The sequence below is a fragment of the Odocoileus virginianus genome, chromosome 31 (assembly GCF_023699985.2).
Source record: "Odocoileus virginianus isolate 20LAN1187 ecotype Illinois chromosome 31, Ovbor_1.2, whole genome shotgun sequence".
In the NCBI taxonomy this organism is placed as follows: Eukaryota; Metazoa; Chordata; class Mammalia; order Artiodactyla; family Cervidae; genus Odocoileus; species Odocoileus virginianus.
In genome coordinates this window covers 31816621-31838908 of record NC_069704.1, presented here as the reverse complement: position 1 = coordinate 31838908, position 22288 = coordinate 31816621, and the positions used below count along the sequence as shown (strand labels likewise).

The 22288-nt window shown below is 38.3% G+C and overlaps 1 protein-coding gene across 6 annotated transcripts in view; it reads right to left on the bottom strand.

Moving 5' to 3' along the window:
* Window positions 1–22288, bottom strand: part of AGTPBP1 (ATP/GTP binding carboxypeptidase 1) — a 205940-nt gene that overhangs the window by 138881 nt on the left and 44771 nt on the right. For 5 of the 6 annotated variants that reach the window (XM_070459534.1, XM_070459537.1, XM_070459538.1 and 2 more), the window contains exons 4-7: window positions 14158–14225; window positions 3425–3488; window positions 2878–3024; window positions 284–415 (exon numbers count right to left, since the gene is read on the bottom strand). In XM_070459534.1, coding sequence (XP_070315635.1) covers window positions 284–415; window positions 2878–3024; window positions 3425–3488; window positions 14158–14225 — 411 coding nt within the window. The remainder of the gene's footprint in view (window positions 1–283; window positions 416–2877; window positions 3025–3424; window positions 3489–14157; window positions 14226–22288) is intronic. The other variant, XM_020882187.2, reaches the window with a different exon arrangement.

The following is a 22288-nucleotide window of genomic DNA, read 5'->3' as shown; positions in this document are numbered from 1 at the left end:
CTGATATTCTTCAACATCTTTTCCACAGGCTGCCTACTCATCAGCCTCACTACATACCTTTAAAAATAGGGGGAACTAATGAGAATTCTTAAGACTTTGTCAACTCACCTTCTTACATTTATCACCTTTGAGGGAGTGGTTAGAATTACAAAGAGCCATATTAAATATTCTCATTCCTTGTCCACAACTTTTAGAGATTTATTGAGTTAAAGTACTTTAAAATTTTCATTTTGTGTTAATGTCACAACATTGAGCTAACTAAAAGCTTCTCTGAAATACTTACAGTTGGCAGAATATACTCGTAAAAGCTGAAGACAAGGCAAAACCAAGCGATGATTCTGCAAATTCTGTTTGACCAAACTCAGGGTTATATTTAGAGCTCCATTAATTCTAGCTTTCACTCCAAATTTTTTGTCTGTTTAAAAATAAATGAACAAATATAATTTACTCCTATGTAACTTTTGAATAAAATGAAAATGTCATAAAAAATGGAATTTCTAAAATTAATACTATGAATGCATATTATCAACTATTAATATAAAGTTGACCTGAAATAACTAAAGCTGTAATCACTTTATTATATATTTTAATACTTCTTACATTTTTAAAACATCGTTGAAAGAAGGAGTAAAGGGCAGGTAGGATGACAGGGCAGGGCAACAGAGACTGGAGTGGCCCAACACTTAAGATTATTATTGAAAGGAATAACTTAACTGATCCACCCTACACAGGAAAGTCTCTCCAGCTTAACACAGTCAAAGGAATGCCATCACAAGGTTAACGAGAATTGCAAAGAATCTAAATGTACATTACCAACATTATTTACTTAATATTAACTATACTGTTTTCTGACTTATAATATGTGTGCATGCATACTAAGTCACTTTAGTAGTGACTCTTTGCAACCCTATGAACTGTAACCCACAAGGCTCCCTGCCAAAGGGATTCTCCAGGCATTAGAATGCTGGAGTGGGTTGCCATGCCCTCCTCCAGGGGATCTTCCCGATCCAGGGACTGAATTTGAGTCGCCTATGGCTCCTGCATTACAGAAAGGTTTGCTATTGCTGAGCCACTGGAGAAGCCAAAAAACAATATAATGAAAAAACAACAGCTTATTAGAAAATAATCTAAAAAATATTATCAAATAAATTTCTAGAGGGAGCTAATTCTTAACAAAGAAAAGGAAGAGAAGAAAGTTCTTAATTTTCATTATTAGGAAGAGATTAAAATAATAAAAAAAAATCTGGGCAACAAGAATTTAAGAATGTTAAGATTTTTAACAAAGAAAGTAAGCAAGACTATCAAGCAAAGTTATTTCATCAACAACAGAAAATGTAAGTCAAGAAACCTAATATTCCTAAGGGAAAATTATTCTCAGCTCATAAGGGAAAAATAAAAAAGTTAGAAAATCACCCAAGAAATTCAAATATAATTGAATAATATAAAAATGTAAAACTAGGACAAATAACAAAGGAAACAGCAAAAATTTAGAAGTATAGAGGAAAATATTAAAAGAACTACAACTTACAAGGGACATTAAAGAAATAAAAATATAAATTAAACAATATCTTAATTAAAGCAAAAGAAAGATAACGAAAGCTTCATGCTTTAATGAAAAGCACCAGAAAGATAACCTGGTTTTAAATAGAGGAGGAAGCATGATATAACAGTATTCACCAATACAAAAAGGTTTTCTCATTTTATTTTTTGTTTTCAAAAAAAATTTCAGAAAGTAGCCCTTAAATCTCAAATATAAGAGTTTAAAAAAATAAGAAAGAGCTAACATGTTTCTTAAATAAACTGAATATATGTTTAAGTCTTAAGGTCCCTAAGACACCTAAAAAATTAAAGTCATCTCAGGGATACCTTAAGACAATGATTATTAACAGTATTATTTAAATATTCATACAATACAAAAAGATACACATGAAATACACATAAGTATACAAACTGCATACACATTTTCAGACACTTTTTAGAAAAAGCATTTTAGCCAAATACTTTAAAGTTTAAAGCCACAAGGCAATGGCAGAACCCTTAAAAAATCACTACTGAAGAGTTTAGAGAGTCATTTCAATCTCTGGGCAGACAACTATACACTGAGCTTAGGTTCTAGTCAAAGAATGCTTTTCTCTTTTAACCTAACCTAAATCAGCTTCCTCCTTTGTTTTATAGCCTATGTTTTCTCAATTTGTAGTTTTCAATATTTTGTATGTCTTACTATTGTAATAAATCACTCTTACAATTTTTTATATCTTTTGATCTTAACTAGTTTGTAAGCTTTTTAAGCACTGAGACATGACTATCACTGTTGGTTGGATGGCATCACTGACTCAATGGACATGAGTGTGAACAAACTCAGGGAGGTAGTGAAGGGCAGGGAAGCCTGGCATGCTGCAATTCATGGGATCGCAAGGAGTCAGACATGACTTAACGACTGAACAACAATGAAAAGAAAACACGTTTTATATCTATGCTCGTCAAAGCATTCCCACCCACACTCCCTCCTTCTAGCCTCAACAATATTCATGTTATGTGTATGCTTTATAACATATACATGCCAGATAGCCTCAACAATATTCATGTTATGCGTATCCTTTATAACACATACATGCCGGAAACACACACACACACCAAGACACATTTCTGATTCTGACACATTTTTTTCTTCCTTTTTCCATCACATGCAATAGAAATACGTGGGAATTTAGGATCCTCAATTCGTGGAGGTCACTAGTTGACTATAAAAAGCATTCCTAACTAAGGCTAAGAATAAGTAGTAAAATCTTAGATTTTAAAGTTTACCAGTTTCAAGGCACACAGAACCAACATAACAAAAGTCATTCCACTTGATAGTCATGCAAGTGAAACCCTTACCTTTTGGTCCAATCTTTGCAAGAATGGAATGAATCTGCACCATTAACTCCTCATTCAGGGGCGATTCTTTGCTGGCATTCATAAGTAACTGTAATAATATTTGTGAACCACCTTTGGAGACCAAGAAACTCGCTCTTCGACCTCCACCTAAAAAGTTTTTTGAAAGAAATCTGTTCAAACCACAAATTCTTCCAAAACATATTAGATATCGCACCTTGTTAGCATTCAAGTAAAAGTGATGACTTCAGAAAGCAAACAAATAACATCAAAATAAAATTTTACTTTATTTATATTAATTAAAAAATAGCACAGACAGTAAATAAACATCGATGCAAAACTCATGTTCAAGGCTCTAAACCACATGGGTTTGAGGGACACTGGAAGATTATCAAAAACAAAGTAACAACAAAGAGTATGACATTTTGGCTTCCAAATTCCAACACTCAGAATAGCCTCTGTATGAGAATCAGAAAATTTCAAAGTATACATGATACATTTTTGATCATTATTTACAAATAGAAATAGACCAAAGGAAACAAAAACTTACCTGCTGACACCAGCTCAACAAGAATGCTCAAGATATTAAGTGTAGTTTGAAGATCTTTTGTGTTCTGAAATAAACAGTTTATTTGCTTTATTAAAACATTATAAATCTGTGATTCCCAAACTTCTCTCTGTTGGGAACTACCTGCATTTACAGATGACCTTTTTGGTTTCTCTAAGAATAAATGTATTTAGGTTTTCACTATTCTCAAACATCACTTCAGTCTCGTCTTACTGCTCTTAAAAATTCTTGCAGATCATCTGAGCTATTAATATCAACAGGAATTAACTTGTCATTTGGACACATCAACTTCTACCAAGTAGATAATACAAATAAATGTATCAAAATATAAAAGGCACAACAATGTATATATGGTGACTAATCAGTCAGAGTTCCCCTCTCAAAAAGTAACTGCATTATCAATTTTTTGTGTATCCATCAATATAATGTACACACAGAAAAGAAATCCATGTAAATATATATTTATATATAGATTTCTCCAAATGATATAATTCTACGTGATATATTCCGTTAGATGGCAATGCCATTGGTTAAGTAACCACCTATCAATGTGACATTTAAATATTTAAAATCTTTTGCTATTAAAAAATTGTAACCAAAACCAAATACATACATTTCCAGGGAAGCAAGTACAATTGTACATGGGAAATTCCTGGAATTTCTGGGTCAATAATATGGACATTTATTTTGATAGGTATTATTAACTTGCTCTTCATGGAGCAATTTACAGTCCTACCAGTAAAGTTGAAGAGTAATTATTAATATTTTCCAAAGTCTGGACAAACAATCTAATGAGAGAAAATGTTTAAACACTGTACTATGGTTATATTTCTCTTAATAAAAGTGATGTTTGGATAAAGAAAAATACACAGACAACAGAATTGTGGCCTATTCAAGAAACTGCCTGATCTCAGAATAGAAGAATTTTATAGTGTTTATTTAGACAAATTTCAGAATTGCAGTGTATTAGTGCCTAGAATGGAACTCTTGTTCTAACTCCTTCCAAAAAGGAATAAATATTGCCTCTGCTTCACCATTTTAGGGCAGAAACTAATGGGTCCAAAAAGTCAAATTGAGAATAGAAAGAGGACCACACATTAAGCAGAGACCTTTGTCTCAGCACTGAGGGCATCACTAACTGGACCACTGATTCACTGGGGATGAAATTGGAAGAATGAGAGACAAACGTTTGTTAAAAGAAAATCTGGACTGTTACAGGAGCAGTATTTCTATGTGTTTATCTTCTTCCTGGGTACACAGCCAAACCACATTTTCCAGCTCTTTTGTTATTAGGTTTGGGACATGTGATTTGAGTTCAGGCCACTGAAATCTGAATGGAGGTTACACTGTTATCTCTAGGCCTTATCCAGATAAGTCTCCCATTTGTAATTCACCACCTCTCATCTCTGCTGACTTCAACAAATTGAGACAGGAGCAAACAGAAAAGGTATGGGTAGCAATATACATATCAGACAAAAAACTTGTAAAACAAATGATAAAGAAGGGAATTACATAATAATAAAAGGAACAATACAAAAAGAGGATATTAAACTCATTAGCATACATGCACTCATTATACAGCACCTAAAAATATAAAGCAAATACTAACAGACACAAAAGAAGAAATTGACAATAATACTTAAGAGTAGGGGGCTTTAACACCCCACTTGAACACAATAAGGTATTGAGAAAGTCAACTACAATAAGAGAGTCAATTCTTAGGCAGGTTGATAAGAAGTTGGGGGGTTCCTGAGGGGGAAAGAGGTCTGGAATTCTCAAGGAGGAAGAAAGGACTTTTTTTCTCTACATTCCTTAGTCTTAGTAACATAAAACTTTTTTTTTCCTTTCTTTAAGCCCAGGGCTGGTGATTACACAACAAACACCTCAGTTCAAACTCTGTACTAAGGATATTATATAACAACAATGTATCCTGCTTGAGGGAAGTTTCTCCCTCTTGAATGTGAAAGTGAAGTCCTCTCCAACTCTGTGACCCCATGGAGTGTAGCCTACCAGGCTCCTCTGTCCATGGGATTTTCCAGGCAAGAATACTGGAGTGGGTTGCCATTTCCTTCTCCAGGCGATCTTCCCAACCCAGGGATCGAACCCTGGTCTCCCGCATTGCAGGCAGATGCTCTACCATCTGAGCCACCAGGGAAGTTTTCCTTCTTGAAAACCTGACTAATCCTGTTCTTAGAATGCACGTTATGGGAGTGGGTCTGGGAGGATCTTCCTATTGTTAAATTCGAATCCTGTTATCCTAAAATGTGAATTGTGGCAGTGGATCTGGTAAAATTTTTACAACCTTAAGACATTCTTTGACTTACTGTAATAATAAATTTAAAAAGTATATAATTCCCTCACTAAAGACAAGCAAGGAGGGCACTCTGTCCCCCTCCTGATGTCTATGTCAGAAGTTTTCTTTGTCCCTTTTCATACTTTAATAAAACCCTGCTACACAAAAGTTCTTGAGTGATCAAGCCTGGTCCCTGGTCCTGAAGCCAAATATTCTTCAGAGATCACAAAGCCGACACCGTTCACCATAAGCTATCAGTATCCTTATTGTACATATTTTCATGTGCCTTTAACTTTTTTGAGACTTTCTGTGTGGCCTAACATGTGATCTGTTCTGGAGAAGTTTCCATGTGCATTTGAAAAGATTATGTATTCTGCTGTTTTGGGATGTAATGTCCTGTTCAGTTCAGTTCAGTTGCTCAGTCGTTTCTGAATCTTTGAACCCCATGGACTGCAGCATTCCAAGCCTCCCTGTTCATTACCAAATCCCAGAGTTTACTCAAACTCATGTCCATTGAGTCGGTTATGCCATCCAACCATCTCATCTTCTGTTGTCCCCTTCTCCTCCCACCTTCAACCTTTCCCATCATCAGAGTCTTTTCAAATGACTCAGCTCTTCACATCAGCTGGCCAAAGTATTGTGAGTTTCAGCTTTAGCATCGATCCTTCCAATGAATACTCAGAACTGATCTCCTCTAGGATGGACTGGTTGGATCTCCATGAAGTCCAAGGGACTCTCAAGAGTCTCCTCTAACAACACAGTTCAAAAGCATCAATTCTTCGGCGCTCAGCTTTCTTTATAGTCCAATCCTCACATCCATACATGACTACTGGAAAAACCATAGCCTTGAAAGGATGGCCCTTTGTTGGCTAAGTAAAGTCTCTGCTTTTTATTGACTATGCCAAAGCCTTTGACTGTGCAGATCACAACAAACTGTGGAAAATTCTGAAAGAGATGGGAATATCAGACCACCGGACCTGCCTCTTGAGAAAACTGTATGCAGGTCAGGAAGCAACAGTTAGAACTGGACATGAAACAGCAGACTGGTTCCAAATCAGGAAAGGAGTATATCAAAGCTGTATATTGTCATCCTGCTTATTTAACTTACATGCAGAGTACATCATGAGAAACGCTGGACTGGAGGAAGCACAAGCTGGAATCAAGATTGCCAGGAGAAATATCAATAACCTCAGATATGCAGATGACACCACCCTTATGGCAGAAAGTGAAGAAGAACTAAAGAGCCTCCTGCTGAAAGTGAAAGAGGAGAGTAAAAAAGTTGGCTTAAAGCTCAACATTCAGAAAAATAAGATCATGGCATCCGGTCCCATCACTTCATGGCAAATATTGGGGAAACAGTGAAAATAGTGGCTAACTTTTGTTTTGGGGGGTCGAAAATCACTACAGATGGCGATTGCAGCCATGAAATCATAAAAGACGCTTACTCCTTGGAAGGAAAGTTATGACCCACCTAGACAGCATATTGTGATCCACACAGTCAAAGGCTTTGGTATAGTCAATAAAACAGAAATAGATGTTTTTTTTCTGGAACTCTCTTGCTTTTTCGATGATCTAGTGGATGTTTGCAATTTACTCTGGTTCCTCTGCCTTCTCTAAAACCAGCTTGAACATCTGGAAGATCACGGTTCATGTATTGCTGAAGCCTGCTTGGAGAATTTTGAACATTACTTTATTAACATGTGAGATGAGTGCAATTGTGTGGTACTTTGAGCATTCTTTGGGATTGGAATGAAAACGGACCTTTTCCAGTCCTGTGGCCACTGCTGAGCTTTCCAAATCTGCTGGCATATTGAGTGCAGCACCTCCACAGCATCATCTTTCAGGATTTGAAATAGCTCAACTGGAATTCCATCACATCAATTAACTTTGTGCACGGTGATGCTTTCTAAGGCCCACTTGACTTCACATTCCAGGACGTCTGGCTCTAGGTGAGTAATCACACCATCATGATTAACCTGGGTCATGAAGATCTTTTTTGTGTAGTTCTATGTATTCTTGCCACTTCTTCTTAATGTCTTCTGCTTCTGTTAGGTCCATACCATTTCTGTCCTTCATTGAACCCATCTTTGCATGGCATATTCCCTTGGTATCTCTAATTTTCATGAAGAGATCTATAGTATTTCCCATTCTGTTGTTTTCCTCTATTTCTTTGTGTTGATCACTAAGGAAGGCTTTCTTATCTCTCCTGGCTATTCCTCGGAACTCTGCATTCAAATGGGAATATCTTTCCTTTTCTCCTTTGCTTTTCACTTCTCTTCTTTCACAGCTATTTGTAAGGCCTCCTCAGACAACCATTTTGCCTTTTTGCATTTCTTTTCCATGGGGATGGTATTGATCCCTGTCTCCTGTACAGTGTCATGAACCTCTGTCCATAGTTCATCAGGCACTCTATCAGATCTAGTCCCTTAAATCTATTTCTCACTTCCACTGTATAGTCATAAAGGATTTGATTTAGGTTATACCTGAATGGTCTAGTGGTTTTCCCTACTTTCTTCAATTTAAGTCTGAATTTGGCAATAAGGAGTCTATGATCTGAGTCACAGTCAGCTCTCATTCTTGTTTTTGCTGTCTCTATAGAGCTTCTCCATCTTTGGCTGCAAAGACTATACTCAATCTGCTTTCGGTATTGACCATCTGGTGATGTCCATGTGTAGAGTCTTCTGTTGTGTTGTTGGAAGACGGTGTTTGCGATGACCAGTGCGTTCTCTTGGCAAAACTCTATTAGCCTTTGCCCTGCTTCATTCTGTACTCCAAGGTCAAATTTGCCTGTTACTCCAGGTGTTTCTTGACTTCCTACTTTTGCATTCCAGTCCCCTATAAAGAAAAGGACATCTTTTTTGGGTGTTACTTCTAAAAGGTCTTGTAGGTCTTCACAGAACCATTCAACTTCAGCTTCCTCAGCGTTACTGGTAGGGGCATAGGCTTGGATTACCGTGATATAGAATGGTTTGCCTTGGAAACGAACAGAGATCGTTCAGTCATTTTTGAGATTGCTGCCTCTTGAGAAACCTGTATCAGGTCAGGAAGCAACAGTTAGAACTGAACATGGAACAACAGATTGGTTCCAAATAGGAAAAGGAGTTAGTCAAGGCTGTATATTGTCACCCTCCCTGTTTAACTTATATGCAGAATACATCATGAGAAACCCTGGGCTGGAAGAAGCACAAGCTAGAATCAAGATTGCCGGGACATATATCAATAACCTCAGATATGCAGATGACACCACCCTTATGGCAGAAAGTGAAGAGGAACTAAAAAGCCTCTTGATGAAAGTGAAAGAAGAGAGTGAAAAAGTTGGCTTAAAGCTCAAATTTCAGAAAAATAAGATCATGGCATCTGGCCCCATCACTTCATAGGATAGATGGGGAAACAGTGGAAACAGTGTCAGACTTTATTTTTTGGGGCCCCAAAATCACTGGAGATGGTGATTGCAGCCATGAAATTAAAAGACGCTTACTCCTTGGAAGGAAAGGTATGACCAACCTTGACAGCATATTAAAAAGCAGAGACATAACATTGCCAACAAAGGTCCATATAGTCAAGGCTATGGTTTTTCCAGTAGTCATGTACAGATGTGAGAGTTGGACAGTGAAGAAAGCTGAACGCCGAAGAATTGATGCTTTTGAACTGTGGTATTGGAGGAGACTCTTAAGATTCCCTTAGACTTCAAGGAGATCCAACCAGTCCATCCTAAAGGAGATCAGTCCTGGGTGTTCATTGGAAGGACTGATGCTGAAGCTGAAACTCTAATACTTTGGCCTCCTCATGCAAAGAGTTGACTCATTGGAAAAGACCGTGATGCTGGAAAAGACTGAGGGCAGGAGGAGAAGGGGACAGACAACAGAGGATGAGATGGCTGGATGGCATCACCGACTCAATGGACATGAGTCTGAGTAAACTCAGGGAGTTGGTGATGGACAGGGAGGCCTGGCGTGCTGCAATAAATGGGGTTGCAAAGAGTCAGACACGACTGAGTGAATCTACTGAACTGAGACAGCATATTAAAAAGCAGAAACAATACTTTGTCGGCAAAGGTCCATCTAGTCAAGGCTATGGTTTTCCAGCAGTCAGATATGGATGTGAGAGTTGAACTATAAAGAAAGCTGAGCATAGAAGAATCGAAGCTTTTGAACTGTGGTGTTGGAGAAGACTCTTGAGAATCCCTTGGATTGCAAGGAGATCCAACCAGTCCATCCTAAAGGAGATCAGTCCTGAGTGTTCACTGGAAGGACTAATGTTGAAGCTGAAATGCCAATACTTTGGCCACCTGATGCAAAGAGCTGACTCATTTGAAAAGACCCTGGTGTTGGGAAAGATTGAAGGTGGGAGGAGAAGGGGTCAACAGAGGATGAGATGGTTGGATGGCATCACTGACTCAATGGACATGGGTTTGGGTGGACTCCAGGAGTTGGTGATGGATAGGGAGACCTGGCGTGCTGCGGGTCATGGGGTCACAAAGAGTCGGACACGATCAGCGACTGAACTGAACTGAATAGATGGCCCTTTGTTGGCTAAGTAAAATCTCTGCTTTTTAATATGCTGTCTACACTGGTCATAACTTTCCTTCCAAGGAGTAAGCATCTTTTAATTTCATGGCTGCAATCACCATCTACAGTGATTTTGGAGCCCCCCAAAATAAAGTCTGTCACTGTTTCCACTGTCTCCCCATATATTTGCCATGAAGTGACAGGACTGGGTGTCATGATCTTAGTTTTCTGAATGTTGAGTTTTGGGCCAACTTTTTCACTCTCCTCTTTCACTTTCACCTAGAGGCTCTTTAGTTCTTCACCTTCTGCCACAAGGGTGGTGTCATCTGCATATCTGAGATTATTTATATTTCTCCCAGCAATCTTCCTTTCAGTTTGTGCTTCTCCAGCCCAGCATTTCTCATGATGTACTCTGCATATAAGTTAAATAAGCAGGGTGAAAATACACAGCCTTGACGTACTCCTTTCTCATTTTGGAACCAGTCTGTTGTTTCATGTCCAGTTCTAACTGTTGCTCCCTGACCTGTATACAGATTTCTCAAGAGGTCTCAAGATGGTCTGGTATCCCCATCTCTTTCAGAATTTTCCACAGTTTGTGGTGATCCACACAGTCCAATGCTTTGACATATCCAATCAAGTAGATGTTTTTCTGGAACTCTTGCTGTTTCAATAATCCAACACATGTTGGCAATCTGATCTCTGGTTCCTCTGCCTTTTCTAAAACCAACTTGAATATCTGGAAGTTCAAAGTTCATGTAATATTGAGGCCTCGCTTGGAGAATTTTGAGCGTTAATTTACTAGCATGTGAGAGGAGTGAAACTGCACAGTAGTTTGAGCATTCTTTGGGATTGGCTTTCTTTGGGATTAGAATGAAAACTGACCCTTTCCAGTCCTGTGGCCATTGCTGAGTTTTCCAAATTTGCTGGCATATTGAGTGCAGCACTTTTACTGCATCATCTTTTAGGATTTGAAACAGCCCAACTGGAATTCCATCACCTCCACTAGCTTTGTTTGTAATGATGCTTCCTAAAGCCCACTTGACTTTGCATTCCTAGGTGAGTGATCACACCATCATGATTATCTGGGTCATGAAGATCTTTTTTGTACAGTTCTTCTGTGTATTCTTGCCACCTCTTCTTAATGTCTTCTGCTTCTGTTAGGTCCATACCATTTTTGCCCTTTATTGAGCCCATCGTTGCATGAAATGTTCCCTTGGCATCTCTAATTTTCTTGAAGAGATCTCTAGTTTTTCCCATTCTGTTGTTTTCCTCTATTTCTTTGTGATGATCACTGAGGAAGGCTTTCTTATCTCTCCCTGCTATTCTTTAGAATTCTGCATTTTAACGGGTATATCTTTCCTTTTCTCCTGTGCTCTTCACTTCTCTTCTTTTCTCAACTATTTGTACAGCCTCCTCAGACAGCCACTTTGCTTTTATGCATTTCTTTTTCTTGGGGATGGTCTTGTTCCCTGTCTCCTGCACAATGTCACGAACTGCCGTCCATAGTTCATCAGGCTCTCTGTCTATCAGATCTAATCCCTTTCTAAGTCTCAGTTCCACTGTATAATTGTAAGGGATTTAATTTAGGTCATACCTGAAGGGTCTAGTCAATGAGGTGATAAAGTCCTCTACTGTTAAGCATTATTGTCTACTTCTCCTTTCATGTCTGTTAATATTTGCTTTATATTTTTAGATGCTATATACTGAATGCATATATGTTAATGAATTTAACATCCTCTTTTTGTATCAATCCTATTATTATTATATAATGTCCTTTTTTTTCTTTTACCCTTTTTTTAAAAAGGGTTTTTTGGTCTGATAAATGTATTGTTACCCATGCTTTTTTCTGTTTGTTCATGTCTCCATTTATTGAGGTCAACAGAGATGGGAGGTAGTGAATTACAAATGGGAGATATAAGGATAATCATTATGGTTTCCCAGGTGGCACCAGTGGTAAAGAACCACTGCCAATGCAGGAGACACAAGAGACAGAGCTTCAATCCCTGGGTTGGGAAGATCCCCTAGAGGAGAAAACGGCAACCCACTCCAGTATTCTTGTGTGGAGAATCCCATGGACAAAGTTACCTGGCCAGGTACAGTCAATGGGGTTGCAAAGACTCAGACACGACTTAAGTGATTTAGCACACACACACATGCAAGGACAATTATTATAGAAATGCAAATCAAAACAATGAGGTTTCACCTCACACCTGTCAGGAAGGCTATCATCAAAAGAACACAAAAAACAAATGTTGCAAAGGATGTGGAAGAAAAAACCTTTGTACACTGCTGGTAGCAATGTATATTGGTACAGCCACTGTGGACAACAGTACGAACGTTCCTCAAAACTAAAAATAGAACAACTGTATGATGCAGCAATTGACTTCTGAGTATATAGCCCAAAAAATAAAGGCAACAAAAACATTTATTTGAAGAGATATATGCACCCCAATGTTCATAGCAGTACTATTTATAATAGCCAAGCTATGGAAGCAACCTAAGTATCCACCAACAGCCAAACAATATTACTCAGCCGTAAAAAAAAAATTAATGAAATTCTATCATTTGCAGTAATGTGGATGAACCTAGAGAATTTTATGCTTAGTGAAATAAATCAGAGAGAAAGACAAATATTGCATGCCATCACTTATATGTGGACTCTAAAAAATAATACAAACAAATGGATAAAGCAAAATTGAAACAGTCTCACAGATACAGAAAAGAAACTAGTGGTTACCAATGGGGAAACAGGCATGTTAGGGGTATAGAATTAAGACTTACAAACTATTATGTAAAAAATACAGGCAACAAGAATATATTGTACAGCACAGGGAATTTACAGCCATTATCTGATAATAATTTTAATGGAGTATAAACTGCAAAAATATTGAATCACTATGCTGTACATCTGAAACTATAAAAAAAATATAATATTGTAAATTAATTACACTTTAACTAAAACAAAAAACAGGAATTCCCTGGTGGTCCAGTGGTTAGGACTCTGTGCTTTCACTGCCACGGGCACAGGTTCAGTCCCCAGTTAGGGAAATAAGACCCTGTAGGCCATATGGTGTGGTGCATTCAAAACACAGACACAACACACACACACTCTGGCCACCTGATGTGAACAGCCAACTCGCTGGAAAAGAGATTGATGCTGAGAAAGACAGGTCAGGAGGAGAAGGGGCGACAGAGGATGAGATGGTTGGATGCCATCATCGACTCGATGGACATGAGTTTGAGCAAGCTCTGGGAGATAGTGAGGGACAGGGAAGCCTGGTGAGCTGCAGTCCATGGGGTCACAAAGAGTCGGACACAACTGAGCGACTGAACAACACCACCACATGAACTCACTCCCTGATCTCTCCTCCCCGGTCCTAATGAGATATAATTTGACACATAACATTGTTTAACTCTAAGGTATACAATGTACTTAATCCTTATTCTTATCATTTCACTGAATAAAATATAAAATCGTGATTCTGAGCATGTCCTGCTGATCCACCACAAACTTTTATACTAGCACAGAAATGTAATTAATATCAACAGTTATGCAACCAATGTATGAAGTACACTTAATCATGAATATATAGCAACTAACACAATAAGTGAGAATTTCCAATTTCAATCATTTAAGCTAAAGGTTCATTTCCAATTAGTGTTTTATTTTTAATGTTAAGGTTTAAAGTAGGTTTTAAAATATGGTTATCATTATAACCATAGGGAAATAAAGTTAGAAATTTACCTAACATATATCAGAATGCTTATATCCCCATTGTGAATAATCTAAAAAATAAAACAAACTCCCATTCACTGGCTCTTCCACTAGGATAAAAATTCTGTACTTCAATTTTTTTCCCCTCAGTACTAGTTGGTATAAACAGCTACATAATTAAAGCATATCAGTGACCAACCTCTAATGTTGACAGCAGAACCTCCATTCCTGTAGAACCTTTGGCTGTCATTTCTCTCCTTGTTTTTTCTGAAAAGTAGGGGGAAAAAAAAACTTTCTTCTAAAACATGAAAGAAAAAAAAAACTGCATAAAGTTTTATCATGTAGTTAACATATACTAAGATTAGATAATGTATAAAACATATAATGTCTCCACTGGCCCAGCAAACACTCTAAATTGGCTCTTAAATGTTCCTTCCACTGATGTTGCTAGCGCTATTCTGTTGGCACTGCTAGACTTCAGCTTACAAGACCTTCCCTGCATTTCATCACAGCTTCTATCACGGACTAAGTGAATCCCTGTCAATACATCTAAAATCTTAAGATCAATATAATAAGACCAGTACCAGAACCAGAGGTGAAGTAGGAACCATAAAGGCAAGCCTCTTTATTATCTTTATAACAAAAACCAGAAAACATTTCATCAAGATTCATGAAAACAGAAGCCTACCACCATTTTGAAGTGATTTCATTAATACTATTTTTAAATTCTGACTTCAATTTTAAAAAAACACATTGTAAATCAAGTGCACCTCAATAAAAAAAGTTTTTTTTTTTTAATTTGAAGCACATAGAAATATGACTAAGGAAGAACAATTCATGACTCAGATGATCCCTGTCATCACAATAAAAAAATAACACAATATCATCACAATAGAAAAAAAGTCACTATAAACTATTTTTATTATTTAAACATTTCTAAATTTCTCCACAATTCTTTTCATTTAATTAAAAAAGGGGGAAGGAGAGCTTAGAGGCCAATATTTAGGAAAAGAGATAAACTTTAAATGTATTTATATATATTTTATGCATATTTTAAAGGTTACACTCTATGCAGAATTAAAATAACACTGATTATACTCCTCATGTGTACAATATATCCTTGTAGCCTGCTGCTGCTGCTGCTAAGTCACTTCAGTCGTGTCTGACTCTGCGCGACCCCACAGACAGAAGCCCACCAGGCTCCTCCATCCCCTGGGATTCTCCAGGCAAGAACACTGGAGTGGGTTGCCATTTCCTTCTCCAATGCATGCAAGCGAAAAGTGAAAGGGAAGTCGCTCAGTCGTGTCCGACTCTTAGCGACCCCATGGACTGCAGCCTACCAGGCTCCTCCATCCATGGGATTTTCCAGGCAAGAGTACTGGAGTGGGGTGCCACTGCCTTCTCCACCTTGTAGCCTAGCTTACATCAAATACTTTGTACCTCTCATTCCCCACCACTATACTGCACCTCCCACCCCACTAATAACCACTAGTTTGTTCCCTATATCTGTGTGTTTGCTTCTTTCTTATATTCCCATTTGTTATACTTTTTAGATTCCACATTTAAGTGATAGCACACAGTACTTGTCTTTCTCTGTCGGATTTATTTCTCTTAGTATAATGCCACCAAGTCCAGCCATGTTGCTGCAAATGGCAAAATCTTGTTCTGTTTATGGCTGAGAAGTATTCCATGTTGGACGTGTGTGTGTATTTATGTATCATATCTTCTCATCCATTCATCTGTTGATAGTTAAGTTTCTTCCATATATTGGCAACTGTAAATAATGCTGATATGAGTACTGGGGTGTAAGTATATATCTTCTAAAATTAGTATTTGGGGGTTTTTTGGAATATACTCACAAGTGGAATTTCCGGATCAAATGGTAGTTCTATCGTTAGTTTTTTGAGAAACCTCCATACTGTTTTCCACAGTGGTTGTACCAATTTACATTCCTACCAACAGTGTACAAGGGTTTTTTTCCTCCACTTCCTCACCAACATTTGTTATTTGTGTTCCTTTTATTGACAGCCATTCTGACAGGTGTGAGGTGATATCCCACTGGGGTTTTTACTTGCATTTCCCTGATGGTTGGTGACACTGTACATTTCTAAAAATGTGCCTATATTTCCTAGATTGTCCATTTTATTGCTATGTAGTTGTTCATAGTAGTCTCTTCTGATCATTTTTATTTCTGTGGTGTCAGCTATAATGTCTTTTTCATTTCTGATTTTATCATATTGAGCACCCTCTTTTTTTTTACGTATCAGGCTATAGGATTGTCAATCTTGTTTATCTTTTCAAAAAAACCAGCTCTTAGTTTCACTAATATTTTCTTTTTTTTTTTCATCTCTATATCATTTATTTCTGCTCTGATCTTTATGATTTCTTTCCCTCTACTAACTCTGGATTTTGTTTGTTCCTTTTTCTCCCCTACTCCCCTTAGGTGCAAGGGTAGATTGGTTATTTGAGATTTTTGTTTCCTGAGGTCAGCTGGTATCATTATAAACTTGCCTGTGAGAACTGCTTTTACTGCATCCTATGGATTTCAGATTATTATTTTCATTTTACTTGTTTCCAGGTATTTTATGATCTTCTTTGATTTCTTCAATGATCCATTTCTTGTTTAGTAACATTTGTTTAGCTTTCACATATTTGTGCTTTGCAGTTTTTTCCTTATAGTTGCTTTCCAGGCTTATAGCTTTATGGTTAGAAAAGCACTGGATATGACTTCAATTTTCTTAAATTTCCCCAGGCTTATTTCGTGGCCTAGCATGCAATCTATCCTGAAGAATGTTTCATATGCACTTGAAAAGAATGTGTGCTTTGAGGCTTTCACAGAGAATGTTACATCCAAGGAGCAGCAGCTGCGCAGGTGCAGGAGGGCCGAGAGGAGCTACTCCACATTCAAGGTCAGGAGGGGCAGCCGTGAGGAGATACCCCTCGTCCAAGGTAAGAAGCAGTGGCTGTGCTTTGCTGGAGCAGCCGTAAAGAGATACCCCACGTCCAAGGTAAGAGAAATCCAAGTAAGACAGTAGGTGTTGCGAGAGGGCATCAAAGGGCAGACACACTAAAACCACAATCACAGAAAACTAGCCAATCTGATCACAGGACCACAGTCTTATCTAACTCAGTGAAACTAAGCCATGCCGTGTGGGGCCACCCAAGATGGTCAGGTGATGGTGGAGAGGTCTGACAGAATGTGGTCCACTGGAGAAGGGAATGGCAAACCACTTCAGTATTCTTACCTTGAGAACACCATGAACAGTATGAAAAGGCAAAATGATAGGATACTGAAAGAGGAACTCCCCAAGTCAGTAGATGCCCATTATGCTACTAGAGATCAGTGGAGCAATAACTCCAGAAAGAATGAAGGGATGGAGCCAAAGCCAAAACAATACCCAGCTGTGGATGGGACTGGTGATAGAAGCAAGGTCCGATGCTGTAAAGAGCAATATTGCATAGGAACCTGGAATGTTAGGTCCATGAATCAAGGCAAATTGGAAGTGGTCAAACAGGAGATGGCAAGCGTGAATGTCGACATTCTAGGAATCAGCAAACTAAAATGGACTGGAATGGGTGAATTTAACTCAGATGACCATTATATCTACTACTGTGGGCAGGAATCCCTTAGAAGAAATGGAGTAGCCATCATGGTCAACAAAAGAGTCTGAAATGCAGTACTTGGATACAATCTCAAAAATGACAGAATTATCTCTGTTCGTTTCCAAGGCAAACCATTCAATATTACGGTAATCCAAGCCTATGCCCCAACCAGTAATGCTGAGGAAGCTGAAGTTGAATGGTTCTATGAAGACCTACAAGACCTTTTAGAACTAACACCCAATAAAGATGTCCTTTTCATCTGTCCTTTTCACTGGAATGCAAAAGTAGGAAGTCAAGAAACACCTGGAGTAACAGGCAAATTTGGCCTTGGAGTACGAAATAAAGCAGGGCAAAGGCTAATAGAGTTTTGCCAAGAGAACGCACTGGTCATAGCAAACACCCTCTTCTAACACAACAGAAGACTCTACACATGAACCTCACCAGATGGTCAATACCAAAACCAGATTGAGTATAGTCTTTGCAGCCAAAGATGGAGACGCTCTATACAGTTAGCAAAAACAAGACCGGGAGCTGACTGTGGCTCAGGTCATGAACTCCTTATTGCCAAATTCAGACTTAAATTAAAGAAAGTAGGGAAAACCACTAGATCATTCAGGTATGACCTAAATCAAATCCCTTATGACTATACAGTAGAAGTGAGAAATAGATTTAAGGGCTAGATCTGATAGAGTGGCTGATGAACTATGGACGGAGGTTCATGACACTGTACAAAGACAGGGATCAAGACCATCCCCATGGAAAAGAAACGCAAAAAGGCAAAATGGTGAGGAGGCCTTACAAATAGCTGTGAAAGAAGAGAAGTGAAAAGCAAAGAAAAAAGGAAAGATATTCCCATTTGAATAGAGTTCCAAAGAATAGCAAGGAGAGATAAGAAAGCCTTCCTCAGCAATCAATGCAAAGAAACAGAGGAAAACAACATAATGGGAAAGACTAGAGAACTCTTCAAGAAAATCAGAGATACCAAGAGAATATTTCATGCAAAAATGGGCTCAATAAAGGACAGAAATGGTATGGACCTAACAGAGGCTGAAGATATTAAGAAGAGGTGGCAAGAATACACAGAAGAACTGTACAAAAAAGATCTTCATGACCCAGATAATCACAATGGTGTGATTATCTAGGTGGTGTGGCACCTAGAGCCACACATCCTGGAATGTGAAGTCAAGTGAGCCTTAGAAAGCATCACTATGAACAAAGCTAGTAGAAGTGATGGGATTCCAATTGAGCTATCTCAAATCCTGAAAGATGATGCTGTGAAAGTGCTGCACTCAATATGCCAGCAAATTTGGAAAACTCAGCATTGGCCACAGGACTGGAAAAGGTCAGTTTTCATTCCAATCCCCAAAGGCAATCCCAAAGAATGCTCAAACTACCACACAATTGCACTCATCTCACATGCTAGTAAAGTAATGCTCAAAATTCTCCAAGCCAGGCTTCAGCAATACGTGAACCGTGAACTTCCAGATGTTCAAGCTGGTTTTATAAAAGGCAGAGGAACCAGAGATCAAATTGCCAACATCCGCTGGATCATCGAAAAAGCAAGAGAGTTCCAGAAAAACAACTATTTCTGCTTTATTGACTATGCCAAAGCCTTTGACTGTGTGGATCACAATAAACTGTGGAAAATTTTGAAAGAGATGGGAATACCAGACCACCTGACCTGCCTCTTGAGAGACCTGTATGGAGGTCAGGAAGCAACAGCTAGAACTGGACATGGAACAACAGACTGGTTCCAAATAGGGAAAGGAGTACGTCAAGGTTGTATATTGTCACCCTGCTTATTTAACTTATATGTAGCACATCATGAGAAACGTTGGGCTAGAAGCACAAGCTGGAATCAAGATTGCCAGGAGAAATATCAATAACCTCAGATATGCAGATGACACCACCCTTATGGCAGAAAGTGAAGAGGAACTAAAAAGCCTCTTGATGAAAGTGAAGGAGGAGAGTGAAAAAGTTGACTTAAAGCTCAACATTCAGAAAACTAAGATCATGGCATCTGGTCCCATCACTTCATGGGAAATAGATGGAGAAACAGTGGAAACAGTGCCAGACTTTATTTTGGGGTGCTCTAAAATCACTGCAGATGGTGACTGCAGCCATGCAACTGAAAGACGCTTACTCCTTGGAAGGAAAGTTATGACCAACCTAGAGAGCATATTATAAAGCAAAGACATTACTTTGTCAACAAAGGTCCATCTAGTCAAGGCTATGGTTTTTCCAGTAGTCATGTATGGATGTGAGAGTTGGACAGTGAAGAAAGCTGAGCCCCGAAGAATTGATGCTTTTGAACTGTGGTGTTGGGAAGACTCTTGAGAGTCCCTTGGACTGCAAGGAGATCCAACCAGTCCATCCTAAAGGAGCTCAATCCTGGGTGTTCATTGGAAGGACTGATGCTGAAGCTGAAACTCCAGTACTCTGGCCACCTCATGGGAAGAGTTGACTCATTGGAAAAGACCCTGATTCTGGGAGGGATTGGGGGCAGGAGGAGAAGGGGCCAACAGAGGATGAGATGACTGGATGGCATCACCGATTCAATGGACATGAGTTTGAGTAAACTCTGGGAGTTGGTGATGGACAGGGAAGCCTGGTGTGCTGTAGTCCATGGGGTCGCAAGGAGTTGGACACAACTGAGCAACTGAACTGAACTATATATATATATATAGTTTATTTGGTTTAATTTGTCATTTAAGGTCAGTGTTTCCTTGCTGCTTTTCTGTCTGGATGATATGTCCATTGATGTAAGTGGGTTGGAGTGTTAAAGCCCCCTACTACTTTAGTATTATTGTCCAGTTCTCCCTTTGTGCCTATTCTCCCTTTATACTTTAATATTTGCTACACATATATAGGTGCTCCTACATTAGGTGCATATTTATTTACAATTGAATTGACCCCTTGATCAATATGTTAAGTCCTTTTCTGTCTTTAAAGTCTACTTTGTCTGATTTATTTTATTTTGTCTGATACAAATATTGCTACCCCAGCTTTCTTTTGATTTCTATCTGCATGTAATACTTTTTACCTGCATAAGAAATGTTTAAAGCTAGCAGAGGCTTAATTCATGAGGCTTAATGAAAAAAGTTGTCTCTATAACATAAAAGTGCAAAGTAAAGCAGCAAGGCTGACGGAGCAGCTGCAGTGAGTTGGCTACATGAAACAAATGACTTTCAACATAGACAAAATATACTTATATAAGAGGCAGAAGCTATGCAGGGCTTTCATACCTAGGGAGGAAAAGTCAGTACCTGACTTCAAAGCTTCTCTTATTAGAAACTTATGCCATCTTGTGACTTGGAGATGAAACCAGTGCTTATTTACAATTGCAAGAACCCTAGGGCCCTTAAGAATTAAGCTCAATCTACTCTGCCTATACTGTATCAATGGAACAATGATGCCTGGATGATAGTACATGGTCTCCAACAAGGTTTACTGACTATTTTAAAACCCATTGTTGAGACTTACTACTCAAAAGAAAAGATTTTTTTCTAAACGGGACTGCTCATTGACAATGGACCTTCTCACTCCAGAGCTCTGATGAAGATATACAAGATTAGTGTTGTTTTCATGCCTGCTAACACAACATCCACTCTGCAATCCATGGATCAAGGAATAATTTTTCCTTTCAAGTCTTCCTGTTTAAGAAATACATTTCATAAGGCTGTAGCTGTCATAGGTAGTGATTCCTCTGATGGATCTAGGCAAAGTCAATTAAAAATCTTCTAGAAAGAGTTCACCATTCTAGATGCCATTAAGAACATTTGTGATTCATTAGAAGAGGTCAAAATATCAACATACACAGAAGTTTGGAAGAAGTTGATTTCAACTTTTCATGGATGACTTTGAGGGGTTCAAGACTGCAGAGGAGGAAGTAACTGCAGATGTGGTAGAAATAGCAAGAGAACTAGAATTAAAAGTGGATACTGAAGATATGACCTGCAGAATTGCTGCCTTCTCATGATAAAATGTTAACAGATGAGGAGCTGTTCTTAAAGATCAGCAAAGAAAGTGGCTTCTTGAGATGGAATCTATTCCTGGTGAAGACTGAAGTGGCAACAAAGAATTTAGAATACTAGGAAAACTTAGTTGATAAAGGAGCAGCAAATTGGGATAAAATCCAATTTTAAAAGAAGTTCTGCTGTGGGTAAATGCTATCAAACAGCACTGCATGCAACAGTGAAAAAGTGTGAAAGAGTGTGTGTAGCTAATTTCACTGTCTTACTTTAAGAAACTGCTACAGCCACACCAACCGTCAACAACTACTACCTTGATCAGTCAGTAGCCTATTATAAATATAGAGGCAAGACACTCCAAGAGCAAAAAGGTTATGACTCACTGAGGGCTTACATTTTTTAGCAATAAAGTATTTCTAATTAAGGTATGTACATTTTTTACACATAATGTTATTGCACATTTCATAGACTAAAGCACAGTGTAAACATAACTTTTACGTGCACTAGGAACCAAAAACTTCACGTGACTCACCCTATTGCGATGTTTGCTTTATTGCAGTAGTATGAAATCAAACATGCAGCATCTCTGAGGACTCCCTGTACTTCCACATATGAGCCATATCATATATCATCAATAATTAATTACTGATAATGGTTGTATAATGTAGTTATACAGTCCCACAGTTTGGCTATATCAAAATTAATTCAACCATTTTCTCATTGTTGGATATTTAAGGTGGTTTCTACAACTCTGAT